The sequence below is a fragment of the Capricornis sumatraensis genome, chromosome 10 (genome assembly GCF_032405125.1).
Source record: "Capricornis sumatraensis isolate serow.1 chromosome 10, serow.2, whole genome shotgun sequence".
NCBI classification, from domain to species: Eukaryota; Metazoa; Chordata; class Mammalia; order Artiodactyla; family Bovidae; genus Capricornis; species Capricornis sumatraensis.
In genome coordinates this window covers 3,448,209-3,465,469 of record NC_091078.1, presented here as the reverse complement: position 1 = coordinate 3,465,469, position 17,261 = coordinate 3,448,209, and the positions used below count along the sequence as shown (strand labels likewise).

Here is a 17,261-nt window from a genome sequence, read left to right as displayed (position 1 = left end):
CTCCCCACAGGATCCAGGCAATGGCCAGGTGCCTGGCTGCTTGCCCTCCTGTCCCGCTCTACCCAGTCCTCACCTGTTGCCCGTGGGAGTACATCCCTTGCCCAGGAACCCTGACCTCAGGAGCCTGGACTCCTTTCTCCTTCTGAGTTCCCTCTTGGAGAACTGCTCATAGTTTTTCAATCTTCTCCAAGTAAGACTGGGACCATGCCATCCTTTTAGTTTCCCACCAAGGGACTGTTATACACCTGCCCCCAGTTTCATTCCATGGACTACAGACCGCGGGGTCTCAAACAGTTGGACACGACTGAGCGACTTTCACTTTCCCTTTTTCTTTCACTTCAGAAATGCTAGTCAGTCAGCTTCAGGCACTACAACCGTAAGGCAATGTCAACTCGGGGACAAGGGAGTCACTTGGGGGAGGCTGTTTGGGACAGAGATGCTGACAAGGGGGCAGGCAGGAGCAGACATTTCAGTCCCTTAGGAGCAGTCCCGGCATCTCCAGAAAGACCCCCGACTCCTGCTGAGTCTCTTGCTTGAACTACTCCAAGAAGACCTGTGAGCAGGCTACCGTAGATGTTCCTTAAATATCTCAAGCACCCCCCATCAACGATATCCCCACTGAAGCTAAGGATGCGAGACCCCTAAACGTGCCTGGGTTGTGTTTACCTGGACAAGCCCGGGGTGGGGACCTGAGGTGCAGTATAAGTGAGCAGGACCCTGGAAGGCATAGGAGTGGCCAGTGTCTGGAGCTCAGGCTAAAGATGAGAGAGTGTGAAGACGACTTACAGGGGCCTCAGCTCCTAAAGCAGGCGGTGACCCCGAATGTCATACTTGCACACGGGGATCCATCCATATTTTGGAACGGGTGACATTCGGTTTTTCAAGATACCATTGTCCCTTTAATTTATTAGCTTTCCATAAAAACACATACCATACACAATCTACAGTACAGAAAGTATAATTTACAAAAATATAAAATCTTGGTTATGTTTTAGTATTCCAACATATTGCTGTGTGGGTTATCTCAATAAGCAGGTTTAAAGAATGCGCACGCAACCAGCATGACGCCCTCTGTGGGGGAATGGTGTCAACTCCCTCCTTTCTGTTTTAAAATAAAATAGATATTAAGAAAAAGAAACCAAAATTGGTTATATGTGCATGCTGTATGTATAAAAGCATCTGCAGTGGATTTTGAGAGGAAACGTCCATTTATATCATATTCCATATCCATTTTCCAGCATCACTCTGTGGCCCAAAGTGTTTTAAAACTGATTATTTAAGCAGAGGTTCTTTCCATATGAAGGGCGTGAGCACCTTCAAGGTTGTAGTCTTCTTTCCAGGTTATGAGATGATGGTCACAAAACCCAACATATGGATATGACTGGTTTTCAGGCCTTCAGAGCAGAGGGGATGGGCTGTGAGCAGCCATCAGGTCAGGCTTAATTCCCAGATCCCTTTAAAGGATTCGAACTGGCATTGAGGAGGCTGAATCACCAGCAATGAAAGACCCCAGAGCGATGCCCTGGGGTGACAGATGGCTGTCTGCGGGCTCTGCCCTATTTTTGCAGCTGCACCCTGAATCAAGTGCTCACTCCAGAAGGTTCCCAGAATACTACCCTGCTGTGTGTGGGCAGGGCAGGCTCCCTCCACTCCAGAGCAGCTGGTCTTACCGGCAGGCACAGGTCTCCACGGACATGTTGGGGTACACCTTCAGAACCACATTCCGGTTCTCATCCAGGAAAAGGACCCCAAGAGAGCTCATCTTGTCGGGAACGCAGCATGGCTCTGGGACGCCCGGAACAATGCCCACGGCCCTGACGATGCTCTGGATGGTGGCGTGGTTGGATGGGCGGACCATCTACAAGGGGGAAGGGAGCATGGTCACCTCCGAGCTTTGCCCACCCCGCAGTCCTCACCCTCCCGCCATGCTGCCTCATGCCCTTGACTGAGGACATAGAAAAGGTGAAGAAGAAAGAGTGAGAAAGAAAACAAGATGAGATCCCAGGGCTGGGCGTGTATTTCCTCTGAAGTCACTTACAGGCTGAGTCCTAGAGACCTTTGCAAAAGGCGTCCTCCCACGCCCTTCCCCCCAAATCTTGGGCTCTTGGAGGGAAGGTGCATTGGAGAAGGCACTGGCCACTTGAGGACAGCTGCACGTCACACATCCCCAGGGAGCACCTGGAACTGGCCAGGCGCGCCAGAGGGAAGGCCAGGGAAAAGGTTGGAGAATGCGCCTCGGGCCACAGCCGCCCAGCTGCAGAGTCCAGTGAGCACTAATGCGCTCTCCACGCAGCAGGGGAAGGCCAGCAGGCACACGTGCGCCACTGTGATGGGGCTGAAAACCCAGTTCCCGGGTGGCTCTGCCTGTGAGGTGGCAGGTGCTGCTTCACTGGCATCGCCCCATCTTGTCCTCGGATCCATCTTATGCGGTGGGCGTGATTCTAATTTTATTGGTGAAACTGAGGCTTAAAATGACTAAATAACTTGACCCGGAGTCCTCAGTTAGAAAGTAGTTTGGCTTGGAAACCACACTCGCTGGGCCCACTCCAGCTCTTTCCCCCTCCCTCTCCAGGCAGCCTCTCATATCCAGGAGTGTCCGGGTTCCAGCTGCAAACACAGAGAATGCCATTTTTCAAGCACCTCCCCGAAGAGGAACAGCACCACGTTGCAGGTGCTTCAGCTCATTGTCGGCCAGAGTTTTATATGTCCTGTGCCTCTGGTGGGGAGGTGGGAGGTGGGAAGCGGGGCGGGACACCGGCGTTTGGGGAGTTCAGACTGATGTCAGGGAAGGTGGGAAGACAGGGAGACAGACTGCTAAGGTAAGTGCTGGGTCAGCCAGCGGGCCAGGGAGGGGCCGGGGCGGGGGCTGCCGCACACTCCCCCTGCGCTTGCTGGGGCTGCATCCTTCCAGCAGACGCCTGTCTCTCCGTCAGGCACCTCCCTTCCTCTCTCCTGCACATGCACAGCTTTGAGGAAAAGCCTCTTAATTCCCAAACAGGTTAATAGGGCCCTACGTCTGGGTCTGGGATTTCCCCAGCTGACTGATTTATTTACGTTCACAGTGAATTTACACACTGACTTCCTCTCTTGGAGGGGAAGGCATGACCTGGAACTCAGCGGAAGAGCTAAGTAGGAGGAAAGCGTGAGCTCTGTGCTGAGGATGACATCCTCTGGCAGCCATCCCACAGCAGTTCAGGCTGTGGGGAGATGGATGGACAGACCCATGGCCCAGCCCAGAGGGGAGGTGAGCATCTGAAAACCCAGGTCAGTGCAATGGAGCAAACAGTCCCACGTGTGTCCTGCAGACTTGTGAACAATGAGAGCTAGTTGCCACGTGAGCCTCTGCCCTGAGTAGAGGAGGGGAGGTGGGGACAAGGAGAGTCACACTGCAAAGTCACCGAGGCCAGCTCCGCTGGTTACAGACACCATGCCCTGAAATCCAAACCAGATTTCTAGAAGAGCCTTGGCAACGAAGGGGTTTAAGAGACCAGACCTGTGTGCGGGGGTGGGGTGGGGCATGGGGGAATGGCCAGTGTCCACTCAACCTCTGTGATTTGCTGTGTGGAAACACACACCTGAAAGGATGGATCTCCTGCTCTGCAAAAGAAGACAGGTTCTGATTTAAAATTCCAATGCTATGAAGGCAACACTTTCAAAATGGCAGCCAGACAGCATCCATCTGTGGGTTGTATCCAGCCAACAGGCTGCCATTTGGGCATGCCTGTTTAGCTATTCTCTGGCTCAGATGGATGGGAGGTGTTATTATCCCTGCTTACAGACAGGGAACAGAGTGAGGAGGCAGAAGGACTTGCCTGCGAGGGCAGAGCTGAGATGACAGTGAGCGGAGCACAGCAGGGTGACCCTACCTTGGGCATCGGGAACTCGCAGGCTCCCGAGCAGTAGTAGGCGTCGAAGGACTTGGGTGAGATGATCCATTCATTCCACCCTATGTCCGCGAAGTCCACCTTCAGATACCTCCGGGAACAGACACGTGGCTCATCCCATTGCTTCTTCCGGGCTTTCTGCATCGTCTTCTCATCGAAGTCCAGCACCTGCGAGGAGGCCATGAACACATCCTGGCCCTTCTTCCTGCGGTCCTTGCGGCCTGGCCGCGGCTTCAGTGCACGGAAGGGGCTGGGCCACAGCTCGTGCTTGTGGTAGTGCTGGCCATGGGGGGTATGTGCTGGCCTCTCATCCAGCCCAGGCAGCTCATTGTTCTGGAGGGGCCCGGGGGCCTGCGTGGCCCGGCGCACTCGGGGGTCTGCTGAGCTGTTGGGGGCTGCACCAGGCTCTGGGTCCCCAGCCTGGAAGGGGTCGTATCTTTGCAGTGTCACTGACACGCTGTTGGGCTCTGAGATGGCCAGGTCATTGGCATAGATGAGAATGTAGGGTGCGTGAGGGCCGAGCCTGGGCACTCTTGTGTCCTTCTCCCCAGAATCCAGCTGAGCAGACAGGAGCAGCTCGCCGTCGCGGCGGGCCGCCTTGACAATGAGGGAGATGTCCTTGGCCTGCCATAGACCTCGCGGCGGGGGTGGCAGGGCCATGGCCCCACGGAGCAGCCCCTGAGTGGCCGTGTTCTGCGAAAGGCTGCGGAAGAGCAAGTGCTGGCGTGCGGGGGGGCCAGGGGGCAGCAGGCGGCAGGATGCATTCTTGGCCCGCTGTTTGCAGGGCACTTCACGCGCAGGGGGCCACTGTGGCTCTGCGTAGAAGTGGAATGTGGCCATCAGGATCATTTCTGAATCTTGCATGGAAGTCAGGTTGAAGAAATACACGGCCTTCTGGTTGACCACTTCTGTAAGGGAAGGACAGACCACAGCCTGTTAGGTTGTCTCCTGGATAAGCCTGGTGTTCACAAGGCCTCCCTCCTCAAGTTACGGAGGAGGAACGCCTATCAATGGGGGCACTTCCAGGCCAGCCAGGCTTTCCGCATCCCCTGTAATTCTCACATTGAACGAATGAGGGCACCCTTTGCTATTTTCAGTGACCAGATGAGTACGAGGGATTAAGGTTAGAGAGGTTAGGGATTGTCCACATCCCATTACAAAGAAAGGAAGAAAAAAAGCCGGCAGACAGGGTCCGGGTTGCTGCATGCTGAAGCTCCCATTCCCACCCCTGCGCTCTGATGCCCCTCACTGAACAAGCGTTCCCACCACCTTCATTCATGAGACAAGCTGGAATGAGGTATCTGGGATAGCTTGGGTTGGATCCAAGCCCTGCTGACAGTACTGCCCCCCGACCCCGCCTCCGCTGCCTCTTGTATTTGCACAGCCCTCTATTTTATAGACATTAAATGCAGTCCTTTGTCCAAATGAGGTAAATTAAATAGCGTCCCTCACGCTGTACCTGCATTCTGAGTGGCTTCTGAGAAAAACTGAGCTTAAGAACACAGCTATTCGAGTGTCTGCTATTCACTCTGTCCAAGGCCTTTTGAACTTGTTTTACAAAGAAAGAACACTATCAGGGTTGCAGCAGGTCACTCCGTAGAACCTCCAACACCAGGTTGCTCTCCAGAGGCCAGACCCATGATGAGGACCAGGATCCCTCAAACACATCTGGGCTTGACCCGCACAAGTTCACCAACAAGGCAGCCCCACCCTTCCAACTGGGAAAGACCCTAGGAACCAGGCTTCCAGGCCCTAATGGGACAACACCCTGCTCATCTGCCTCAGAGGGACCCAGAATCTCTGTCTCGCCTGAATGCTTGGAGGATTAAATAAATAACATCTACAAGGTGCCAGGCACAGAGGAGGAATCCCCTAAATGTGCTTCCTCACCACTTTTACCCAGATGACCCAGGCTGGCAAGAGCCTCCTACACCAGTGCAGGCCCCGCTCAGTCAGTGGTCCAGCTCACACAGCTGAGGAAGAACTTTTCTTTTACCCAATTCAAGTCAACTCCGTCCTTCTGCTAACAGGTTCTTTGCTGGAGAACACTTAGGAAGCTTGAGGGTAGACATTTTGGACTCTTTGCAAAGAGCTGGCTCTTCACAGCAGGATGCAAGCATCTCTGGCCTAGACATCTGCAGTGTGTGATGAGAAGGAAAACAGCCGACTGGGGGGAACCAAGATGGGACTTTCTGGAGAAAAGCACCTTGGCTCCCCTTCCAGTGACAAAATAGAGGGCAAGAGAGGGACTAAGGAAGTATAACTGGGACCACCAAGGTCAGGACAGCAACCTTGACTTGAGGTGTGTATGACCAGACGAAGGTGCTTGGAGGACTGTCCCCTGGGTGGCGAGACGTGATGTAGAGGAGGAGAGCACGGCCTGCCCTGGAGGTTATTTCTGCATGGGGTACAGGAGGGGAATGGTGCATGCTGCCCCTCCCTTAGGATGGAGAGCCAGGGAGAGCGCCCTCAGGAACTCAGAGAGGGAGGAATCTTAGCAGTCAGGCAGCCTGATCAGTTACACTCAGGGCAGGCAGGAGTCTTTCCTCCATTTGGCTTGAATGCCTTTGGCCATAGGCAGCTTGGCCTTCACTAGGCGGCCCGCTATACGAAGACTCTCCCTGCTTGGAACTGTATGGGTGGGTAACCCCCAAGCCTTCAGTGGCCTGAAGGGCCACAGACTGGCCCAGCTCTGACTGTGCCTGTATCCCTACATTGCAGGGAACTCCAGACTGAGAGAAAGGCCACCCCCCTGAAGTCTCCTAGCTTGGATTAGCCCCGGCTAGAAAGGAGAATCCCCACAAAGAAGTCCCTATTTCCTGCGAACCATGCTGGTGCCTGTGGCTCCCGTCTCATGGTAGCTAGAAAAGAGCCTTCCTTCCTCCTTCCTGTGATTCCTGTCTCCATTCCTGCACCCTCCCCCGCCTCTCTCTCTTTTCCAGATAAATATTTGGGATACTTCTACTTTGGGCTAAGTGCTGGGCCAATCAGGGTCCTGGCAAAGGTAGTCAGAGGTCCTCAGAGGAGTTCATTCCAGGGATGAGACAGATGGCAATGGTTGGGAGCGGCTGCAGTGCCTGTCACAGCTTCACAGGACACTGTCCACATGAGGCCCCCCACCGTGGGCTGGGTGTTCTCAGCCTCAGGTCACCATCCTGCTCAGAGCCCTCCATAGCGCCCCCTCAAAAAAACTCAACCTCTTACCAAGGCCCTATGACCTGGCCTGCCTACCTCCCCAGTTGCATCTGCCCTCCGCAACCCCATCTCTGCCCCAGTCACCCTGGCCTCCTCTCCTTCCACATATGAAACTCCCATCTCAGGGCTTTGTCCCAGTTGTTCCTTCTGCCATCATCACTTCTCCCACGGAAGCACAGTGCTTCTATCCTGCAGGGCTCCGCCAAGCAGCATCCCCACTGGTCTCCCTGGCTGGAGGAGCAGCCCCATCACTGTCTGTCCTGGGCTTCATTTGTCTTCACATCACTTTGGGACAAGCTAATATATATTTCATTGTAACTTTTTCTGTTTCCCCCTAGAACACAACGTTCAAGAGGCCAGGGCTTTGCAGCTGAGTACACTGCTGTATCTCTAGACCCTAGTGCAATGCCTAAGTGATTGTCACTGCTCAGAAATGCATGCTGAATGGTAGGGTAGGAAGGGGTCTTTGCTAGATCAATCTGCTTCACTGAACAAAGAGGGTTCCTGGCCTGCTGCCCTGGGGCTCAGCAAACATCCTGAAAGAAGTCCAGAAAGTCTCTTTCTTCAGAAAAACACAGCCAATTATGCAAATTCAGCTGGAGGCACTGCACGGGAGGACTTTTGTCCAGTTACTTCCCTTTGAGCCTTAGTTGTCTCATCTTTAAAATGGGAATAATATTGTTTACCATTCAGGAAACTGAAAGTTCCAAGCATATAAGCAGGTTTGATTCCTTATGTTCATAATCAGGGCAGCAGAGATGGCAAATGGGCAAAAACATGGAGCTTCAGAGAGGGTACATGACTACATAACTTGCCTAAAGTCCCCCAGTTGGTAAGGGGCAGGATCAGAGTACGCTTCCAGGCCTGTGTGACCCCAAGCCCACGCACTCTCCATCCTCCCCAACCAGGTACCTTGGATAGAATCTGGATCTGCCTAACAGCTAATTAACAAAGGTGATGTGCTGTGAAATCTTAAAATATTTTGCAAACACAAGTCATTACTTGGATGATTTTGCATTCTGACTCTCCAGGAAGGAAAGGACCTGATTTAGACAAGTCGATCTCTCTGTGGATCTTTGGAAGTCTTAGAACCTTAATCAGGTCCACTCTACTGGGCACTCAACCTCCTCCAGACTTGCTAGGGATGGGATTGGAGGGGAAAGAGGTAGGGAAAGGGCTCTAGCCCAGTGGGCGCTCCAGGCTCCCTGCTGGCCAAGGGGACCCTCAGACTGCTCTGCTCAATAGAAACAGAATCCATCTGGAGATCTGCCCCTTCACCTATTGCCCCTGAAACAGCCATCAGGGAGACCAGCATGAGAACGCCAGACTGAAGATGCAAGCACCAACATAATAAGCTGGAAGCGGGTAGCGGTGGGCCAGTCAGTGGGCGTGCAGAGAAGCAAAGAGGAATGTGTACTGAGCAGCTATTTTTAGGCAGGCTCCAGAGTCAGGGTGTAAACCCTGCCTCATCACTGACTAGCTGCGGGGCCTTAGGCGAGTCACACAGCTTCTCTGTGCCTCAGTCAACTAGGCAGAATGTGTGCACGCTTCCTGTACACTCTCAACAAGCTGGCTGGCACACAGCACGTGCTTGGAACACAGGGTCATTTGGTTTCACAAGCTTCGGCTACACTTAGGACGCCACACCCCTGACCACTGTCCTTCTGCCCAACAGGAGGCATTGCCACCTATCCACGCTCTCCACATGGAGCCTGAGAATTTTCACAGCCTCTTTTCCTTCTGCACCCAACCAATCCCAGTGGCTGCACCTTGTTTCTCCACAACCACCCTGAACGCTGCATCTTTCCACCACTGTCTTTGCCTTCAACCTGACGGCTGCCTGCGTGACCCCAGCACCCAGTCACCCTCACACCGACCCTCACCTTTCACAAGGAAATCATCTGTCACGGATGAAGAGGCAACATCCTTCACAAGCTTTTACACATCACTAAGAAAAAGACAAGAACCCCAAGTGGATGAAGTGGTTCCCACAGGAAAATTTGCAAATGGCCAGAAAAGCATAAAAAAACAATTCGGGATGACCAGTAATGAAAAAGCACCCCAGGAACTTCAAATAAGAGTGAAAATATGGCAAGTTTACCATGCATGTTGAAAATATAATCCCATTAGGATAAAAACTATATGTAATATTCCACAAAATATTAACTCTGGTCATATCTGGGTTGTGATTGGGGATAACTTCTTTTCCTTACTGTGATGTTCCATGATTTTTGCACAGTGTGCACTACTCCCATAATCTCTCCTCTCTCCTCTTCTCTTCTCCACCCTCGACCCCCCCCACACACACACTCTACACTGCCCTACTGCCTATAGGCAAATTCATCACTCTCAAAGCTCTTGATGGCCTTGATGGACCACTTCCATTTCCCAACTCTCTCCTCCTGTTATTTCCTCATGGAAACCAAACTCCTCAGGGGTCCTGGTGCGCGGGGGCATGCTTCACTCCCATACCTGGCTGACACCCTCTGCTCCTCAGAATCTGTCTGGTGCTCCCCCTGCTCTGTGAAGGCCTCTCCAGCCCCTCCCCATCAGCCCTTCCCCTGCTGGGTGAGTGCTGTCCCTCGGGACTCCGGAAGCCCAGCCCCAGCCCGTTATTACTCCGTTGTTCTCCTTGCCCCGATGCTCACATTCTTCTGCTCACTTCTTCCTTCTCAACCAGCTGTGAGCTTTTCTGCTGCTGCCGCTGCTGCTAAGTCGCTTCAGTCGTGTCCGACTCTGTGCGACCCCATGGACTGCAGCCCACCAGGCTCCCCCGTCCCTGGGATTCTCCAGGCAAGAGCACTGGAGTGGGGTGCCATTTCCTTCTCCAATGTATGAAAGTGACAAGTGAAAGGGAAGCCACTCAGTCGTGTCCAACTCTCAGCGACCCCATGGACTGCAGCCCACCAGGCTCCTCCGTCCATGGGATTTTCCAGGCAAGAGTACTGGAGTGGGGTGCCATTGCCTTCTCTGAGCTTTTCTGGAAAGGACCAATAGTCTTTGCTTCGTTGTGTCCTTTGGGCTTACAGCATCTGCCACTGAATGAGGTGCTCAGGAAGGACTTCGGCAACTGAATGTGACTTTTCACATTATTGATAGATGGGTATGTATCATTACTCGCATTTTGGAGATGACACCAACCTCAGAGACGTAAAGTAACTTGCCCAATATCCTATGGGTAGGTGGAAAGGCCTAGACTTAAGTGCAGATTGTTTGGGGCTGGAGGTGTCTAACTTTTAACCTTTACGGTCAAGTTCAGAAGCTCTCTCCGTTGACGTGGACTTGTGGGGAACAAGACATGCTTCAGGGAGCAGTGGAAGGGAGGGAAGGAGCGAGGCGGCTGGAGCAATAATAGTAGGGCTAATACATTACTGAACTGACACGTGCCAGGCGGTGTTAAGCACTGGACTTACTGCAATCCATTTGAAAAGCCCTATGAGGAAGACAGCATGATTAGCTTCATTTTAGAACTGACAAAACTGAGTCATGGACAAGCTCAGTCCCTGGCCCAGGTCACAGATTCAGGATTTGGTCCAGCTCCCAGCCTGCACTTGGAATCTGAGCTGTGCTGCCTGTTGGCAGGCAGAGGACGTGATTCCACCGCAACACGGGCTGCAGGGACCACCCCATTGAGACAGCAGAGGCCACCGTCCTGGAGCAGGCTGGCGCTGCCATGATCCAGAGCAGAAACCCTTACATCTGTGCCTCATTCATAAAATAAGGAGTCCTGCCCAGGCTCACACCTCCTCACAGCAGGGTCACGGGCCATGAAGCAGGCACCTCTGAGGGCTGCCCAGGAGCTGGGTACAAACCAACTTAAGGAAATCAAGGGAGGGGATGAGAAACCAAGCTTCCTGAGTCAGACACAAAATTTAGTTCAACCCACTGAATCGTCACCTTGCCTCTATGTGCAAAGAAATCAGTGCTCAGAGAGGCATCGTCATGCGTGCTGCAGCACACGGCCAGTAGCTGGCGGAGCTGGGACTTCTACCCATGGCTGCCAGATGGTTCCAAACAAGAGTGCTGGATTCACCAGAAAATCCAAGACTGGTCCAGAATAATTCTGATCTGCCTAACAGAGTAATTGTCTGTTCCACCCTCTGTCTCCTAAATCCTAGGCTCAGTTTTGATGGGAGTTTGCAGATGGACTAGCGGTGAAACAGCCTGATCCTGACAAACAGACAGTGCCGACCACTGCCACTGCGAACAGTTCTGCCTGCCCTGGCCTGAGTCTCTTTATCTGTAAAATCAGAGGGCTGGATCTGAAGTACTGCCACCACGTTCTTCTCAGGGCTAACTGTTCTTCACTGTTCCTCGTACCCCCAGTCTGTGAAAACAGGGAAACACATTGTGCACCGTCATGCCTGGGCCTGTAGGAGCCAGGTGGGCTCAGCGGTCATATTCGCCCCTTATTGCAGCAGTAACCTTGCCAGCCTTGCTTTCCCCAGCTGCAAGGCTTTGGGGACTGAATTAATGGATGCAAGGTCAAGTCTACACCTCTGTGAACACAAATGTTTTGTATATGGGGAAATACAATGTACCAACACCTAACCCAGACAGTGCTGGGCTCCGGGCTTACACATATCATTTCATGTCATCTTTCCTGCAACTCCACAGGGAAGATACTGCCACGACCAGCCAATTCTGTAGATGAGTACACACAAGTCCACAGAGCTTCATTTCAGCCGTTTGCCCAAGGTCACAGTCATGCTAAATGCATCTTGAGTGGCTTAATAATAATACTCCAGAAGTGTGCCCCAAGATGTAACTAAAGGCACCAGGGAGGGTAGAGTTAGAGCTGGTTGGCTTGGAACCCAGGAACACTGACCTAATGAGTCTGTCCAGTAGAGTATGGGAGTGGGGTCGGGGAGGGGCCTCTGTGGCAGGAGTTCCCAGTATACATTTCTGGGAGACCAACTTCTGGGATTTGGCTCTATGTTGTGGCTGTGTTACCCCAAGTCACACACCCAGTGATCAACAGGGAGATGGCAGATCTGACCCCAAGCTGTCTGGCTGCCCAGTGCTGGGCTTGTTCCCCTCCACCTCAAAAGGGGCCTTACAGATCAATGATCTTTCCCCTGATGGATGGCCTCCTCCTTCACAAGGGCTGCAGGGAACCCCTACCCACGTTTTCTGCAATGGCATTCTGAGACCATGAGTAATCTCCATGACAATGAGGGTCTTCCCTCAGCTCCTGCCACCAGGCCGCACCTCTCCCCTCTGCTCACTCTGGGCCTGCAGAGGTAGCCCAGGCTGAGCGGGCAGTCAGTGGAAGCTGGATTCTGAAGGGCTCTCGGAAGCAAGGAGGGTAGGGGTCTGCAAACGATCTCTGTCCAGTTTCATGCAGGGTGTGGGGAGAGGGGAAAGGGTCTACCCAGGAGGGGCAAGGGCAGGAGAGAAAAGGGGAACCCCCACTGCCCAAGCTTCTAGACCTTTCCTCAAACCACCATGGTTGAACACTTCATGCTAGTGCTCAGCAGACTTCAGTCCCATGTACCCAAGGCTGGGCACTCAACCCCATTCTCTGTCCACCCTGCTTCCCAGCCCCATACCCACTAAATGCCCCAACTATACGTGCCTGGGCCCAGTGCCAGCACTTCCTTCAGGGCTGCATTATACCCACCTGGCGGGCTCTCCCCAGCACCTGCCTCATCTGTCAAGAGTCCGCATAACTAAACCCTGCTACATGGATCCCCCCAACCCCCACCCTCACCCTCTACCCACGCACACAGACCCTGAGCTCTGCCAGCCCAGTGCCACCTTCATCCTGTGCTTACAGCCTTGTGGGTGGGGTGGTCTGTGTCCAGCAAGTTTTCCACCTTTGCAGGCTTAGTGGCACCCCAGGGGCAGGAAATCTGTCACTCTGTGTCACTCTGGCATTCCCACTGGAGGCTCAGGGCCTGGCATAGAGTGCTGAGGGGCGGAGGGGTGAGGAGGGGGAAGGTGGAATAGTTAGTGAAAGAATGAATGAACTCGTCAGTGAATGGAAGAGGAAAAGCAAAGGTGCGGGGATGTGAGAGGATGGACCAGTGAGGAGGGCCGGAGGCCAAGGAGAAGGGGAGTGGGGGGCCCCCTCTACTTACCCAGCCGGGCACGGAAACTGCGGACCGTGTTGCCCCCTCCCGGCCTAGCGCCCCTTCGGCTGTATTTCTCATAAAGCCGGAGCATGTGGACAGCAACCATGTCCTGGGCACCTGGGCTCTGTGCAGCGGCCACGTCTCCTGGAGACCGCTGGGGGTTCTTGTCCCCTGCAAGGCCGTCGGCGGCCGCGGGCGGGGCAGGCCGAGCGGCGGCCGTGTGGCTGCCGTCCGCGTCCCGGAGCAGCAGCAGCAGCAGTAGCGACAGCAGCGGCAGCTGTTGGGACCCGGGTCCCAGGCTGGTCCGAGCGGGGCCACGAGCCATGATGGGTGGCGGAGGCGAAGGGGCCAGAGCCGCCGGGGAGGAGGAGAAAGGAGATCGAGGACGCACAGGAGGCTGAGAACAGACCCTGCAGCAGGAGGGCACGCTGACTGCGCACGCAGGCGGGGGCTCGGGATGCCGAGATCCGCGCGGGGCGCGGGGCAGAGCGGGGCGCACAGCCGGGCGCACGGTAAGGCCAGCGGTCACGGCAATCCGGAGCCACGCACAGCCGAGCCGAGCCCAAGCCTGCGCGCTGCCTGGGCGGACTGAAGGCAAAACTTTGCAGCCCCAGGCGCGCTCGGCTCGGCGGGTTCGAGGGGCGGGGCGGGGCGGGGCGGCCGGCGGAGCCCTGGAGGGAGACCCGGCTGAGCGCCCCGGACCACTCCGGGCCGCCGCCGACACGGCAATCCCTGGCCCGACAGCGGCGTGCGTACGCCCGAGTGTGGCGGCGCGCGCGCGCAGGGGTGTGCGCCCGAGTGTGCGCCCAGAATGTAGGGGGCGTGGGCGTCGGCAGGCGCGCTCGTCGCTCCCCTGCGGAGAGCCGGAGACCCGGGGACCCAGCCCGGCTCCTGTGTGTCGGCGCCTTGGCCTGGCCCGGACCGCGCGAGGGCTGGGAGGCTTTTAGAGGGGGGCCCTCCTGCCGGGTTGCCCCTGCAATGGCATGTGATGATTGGGTTGCAAGATGACAGCTCCCCCGTGAGGAACCGAGGCGGGCTTGGGGAGGGGGAAGGGGGATGTGTGTGCGCCCAGCCCAGCTGTCTCTGAGCCAGTGTGCGTCCAAAATGCAAAAGTGAGGGGAACACAAACCCTCCCCGGGCATCCTTTGAAAAGAAAAGCCTTGACACTAAAGCTCAGCCAACCTAAGGTAACTGAAACGAGATCCTGATTAAAATTCATAATTAGTCCATTAACTGACCCTTTTTTTTTTGCAACAATAATTCCTGTTGAAGAAACACATCAAAGGTGCTTATTAATCTTTGGACATCAGGCTTGTCCTGAAAAAAGGACATGGTTTTAAATTGTTTTACAAAACCTTTCCGGAGCTTCAGGACAGGAGAATAAAAAACTTGACTTTCCCAAGAAAGTTTCACAGTGAGGGTAAGTGAATCCTGGCCCATACCTCTCAGTTTAGCCCTAGGCCAGTAGGTCCTGAACTTCATCTTGCCTTTAGCTGGATTTCTTGTCCATAGATAAAATGTTGGGGCATCTGTGAACTTGGATGGAAAAAGCTTACATCTGTATTTTCACTAACCTATACCTGAAACTTGAATGTGTGGGTTAGCCCCTCAGTCATGTCTGACTCTGCAACCCCGTGGACAGTAGCGACCAGGCTCCTCTGTTGGTGGGATTCTCCAGGCAGGAATACTGGAGTGGGTTGCCATTCCCTTCTCCATGGGACCTTCCCGACCCAGGGATCAAACCTGGGTCTCCTGCGTTTCAGGCAGATTCATCACCAACTGAGCCACCAGAGAAGCTTGAAACTTACATTCTGTAATATAAAAAACCCAGGCAAACACAACCACAAAGGTATTAACCCTGCCTGTGACTTTGTCACCAATGGCCACCAACCACAGATATTTCCATATCATATTTTCTTATCATGTTTTCAGAGTTCTCAAAATGATCACTCTTGCTCATCACTATTCTGAAATTAATGCTACTTACTTAATGAATTCATTAAAAGACATGTATACTATGTTGCAAAGTTGTTTTAAAAACCATTTTGAGAGCTCTGTTTGAATGTGATTGCCTTCCTATGTAACCCTGCATAGTAAGAAGAGTCTTTTGAGAAAGGCTCTATGGGCTTCTTTGGACTGAGCTAGGAGTCACAGAAGGTTTAGGAACACTTCTGAGGGAAGGAAAGGACCTCTTCAAACTCATATTCTTCCAGCAAGGTCCAGGATGCTAACCATATTACACTGCAAACATGCTGTTCCCATTCCTTGGTAACTCTGGGTTGCGTGAGCCAAAATAGTTACTTTTCTTGGAGGGCTCACAATTCAATAAGTGAAAAATTGCTGGAGAAAGCTTCCATTTGGTGCCTAAAGCACAACCCATTTGTAATTTTTCAAAATCTTGTAGTGTCAAATTAGAGGCCATCCCATTGAAAGCCTCGGAACCTTAGGCCTATAGATTTTGGAAGAATGATAGAGAAGCATTTTATTTTTTTTGATAATTCACACACTTCATGTTCAACTTCCCATTAGTATAGCTCCCATTCGTCCAGTGAAACAGTTTTTGAAAGCGATTTGCTTGAAGGCGAGGTGACCAGTCACAGGCTTGGACTTGAAGAATCTCTCCTCATAAATGATCCCCACCAACTTTCACTACTCCATTCTCCCACCCCCATCCTCACTTCCCTCTTTCTTCCTGTGCCCCTTACTTCCCCTCCGCCCCCCTCTCCTCTTCTCCCCCAGAATGCCTCTGACCTGTACCGGCTGGGGGTAACCTCTGCTCATGGGTAGTTTTGTCTCTGCTGGGGCCATACACAATCGAGGCCTGTGAAAAGGAGGGTGAGTCCGCAGGAGGCCGGGACAAGCTGGGCTATTCGGGGTCTGTGTCCATTAAAGCCTCCTTGCTCTCCTTAACTCATTCCCGCTCCATTCAAGACAGCCTGAGGGTCAGGCTTTAGATGGCACTAAAACCTGTAGGGTACAGATTCTCTGACATTGTTGGGAAAGAATCAAGGCATCAGCCGGGGACGGCTAATATTTCTTGCCTCATTTTATTGCCGAACAGCGGGACTGTAAAGTCTTGAACACTGGAGCACTATGGCCCCCTTTCATGTAGCCGAGATGATGGGATAAAAATGTGTTTGGTGAAGCAATTCAGATTACCACCGGGTCACATCCTCGCTGGCTCCCAGCATCGCCTGCAAACAGCATCGCTGAGACAAGAAACAATCACTGTGCAACTTCAGCTCAGGCACAACAGTGTTCCGAGCGTGGAAATGAGGCTAATTGTGGAGCTTGCCAATGAGAATGTTTGGATTTTAATAGCTCAGGCTGCAGGTCAAAATAAGAGTTGAGATGGCAGACGGTAGATACAAGTCTCCAGAGCTGTGATTTCTTGCAGCTTGTTACCAAAATGGTCCCAGTCCTGGGAGCATCCGACGCTATTTTTATCAAGGGCTCTGAAGTCTTGAACTTACTGTTGGGGGTAGAAAATGTTCTCTCTTGGGTGGTGAGAGATTGTTTGGGGCCCCTGTGTCTCCCAGGCCTATCTGCCCCATATTCTGGTATAGCAGAGTACTCTTGCCTGGAAAATCCCATGAACGGAGGAGCCTGGTGGGCTGCAGTCCATGGGGTCGCTGAGAGTTGGACACGACTCAGTGACTTCTCTTTCACTTTTCACTTTCATGTATGGAGAAGGAAATGGCAACCCACTCCAGTGTTCTTGCCTGGAGAATCCCAGGGACGGCAGAGCCTGGTGGGCTGCTGTCTATGGGGTCGCACAGTTGGACACGACTGAAGCAACTTAGCAGCAGCAGCAGCAGCAGCAGCAGCAGAGTTTTCTTAGGCTCAGAAAACCCTGAGGCTCCATAGTTATTCCTACACTTGAATAAAGGAGAAACCAAACTCTGGACAGTTGGGGAAGTAGGCTCATTTGCTTTCATGTGGAACCTCACCCCAAGCAAACCCGAAGGAAATGTGCCTGAGATGTTGTTTCATGATGTTTTCCAGTTACCTTGTGGGAGAATTGTTTTGTGGCTCTAATTATCTCTGTCAGCTAGGGACAGCCCCATCATCTCTTTGGAAGCCCTGGGTGCCTCCTCTTTAAACG

General features: G+C 53.2%; 1 protein-coding gene across 1 annotated transcript; it reads right to left on the bottom strand.

The window, feature by feature from the left end:
- Window positions 1–1,479: 1,479 nt before the first annotated feature.
- Window positions 1,480–13,481, bottom strand: GDF10 (growth differentiation factor 10). The gene is made up of 3 exons (XM_068983175.1): window positions 13,163–13,481; window positions 3,867–4,792; window positions 1,480–1,858 (listed from the first exon to the last, which is right to left on the bottom strand). Exons 1-3 carry the CDS (start codon window positions 13,479–13,481, stop codon window positions 1,667–1,669), a joined length of 1,437 nt encoding a protein of 478 aa, XP_068839276.1. The 3' UTR covers window positions 1,480–1,666.
- Window positions 13,482–17,261: the final 3,780 nt, after the last annotated feature.

Coding starts and splice junctions, on each gene's coding strand:
- GDF10 (XM_068983175.1), bottom strand. CDS start 13,481: ATGGCTCGTGGCCCCGCTCGGACCAGCCTGGGACCCGGGTCCCAACAG. Junction 4,793..13,162: donor CAGTTTCCGTGCCCGGCTGG/GTAAGTAGAGGG, acceptor CTTCCCTTACAG/AAGTGGTCAACCAGAAGGCC. Junction 1,859..3,866: donor GCGAGTTCCCGATGCCCAAG/GTAGGGTCACCC, acceptor TCCCCCTTGTAG/ATGGTCCGCCCATCCAACCA.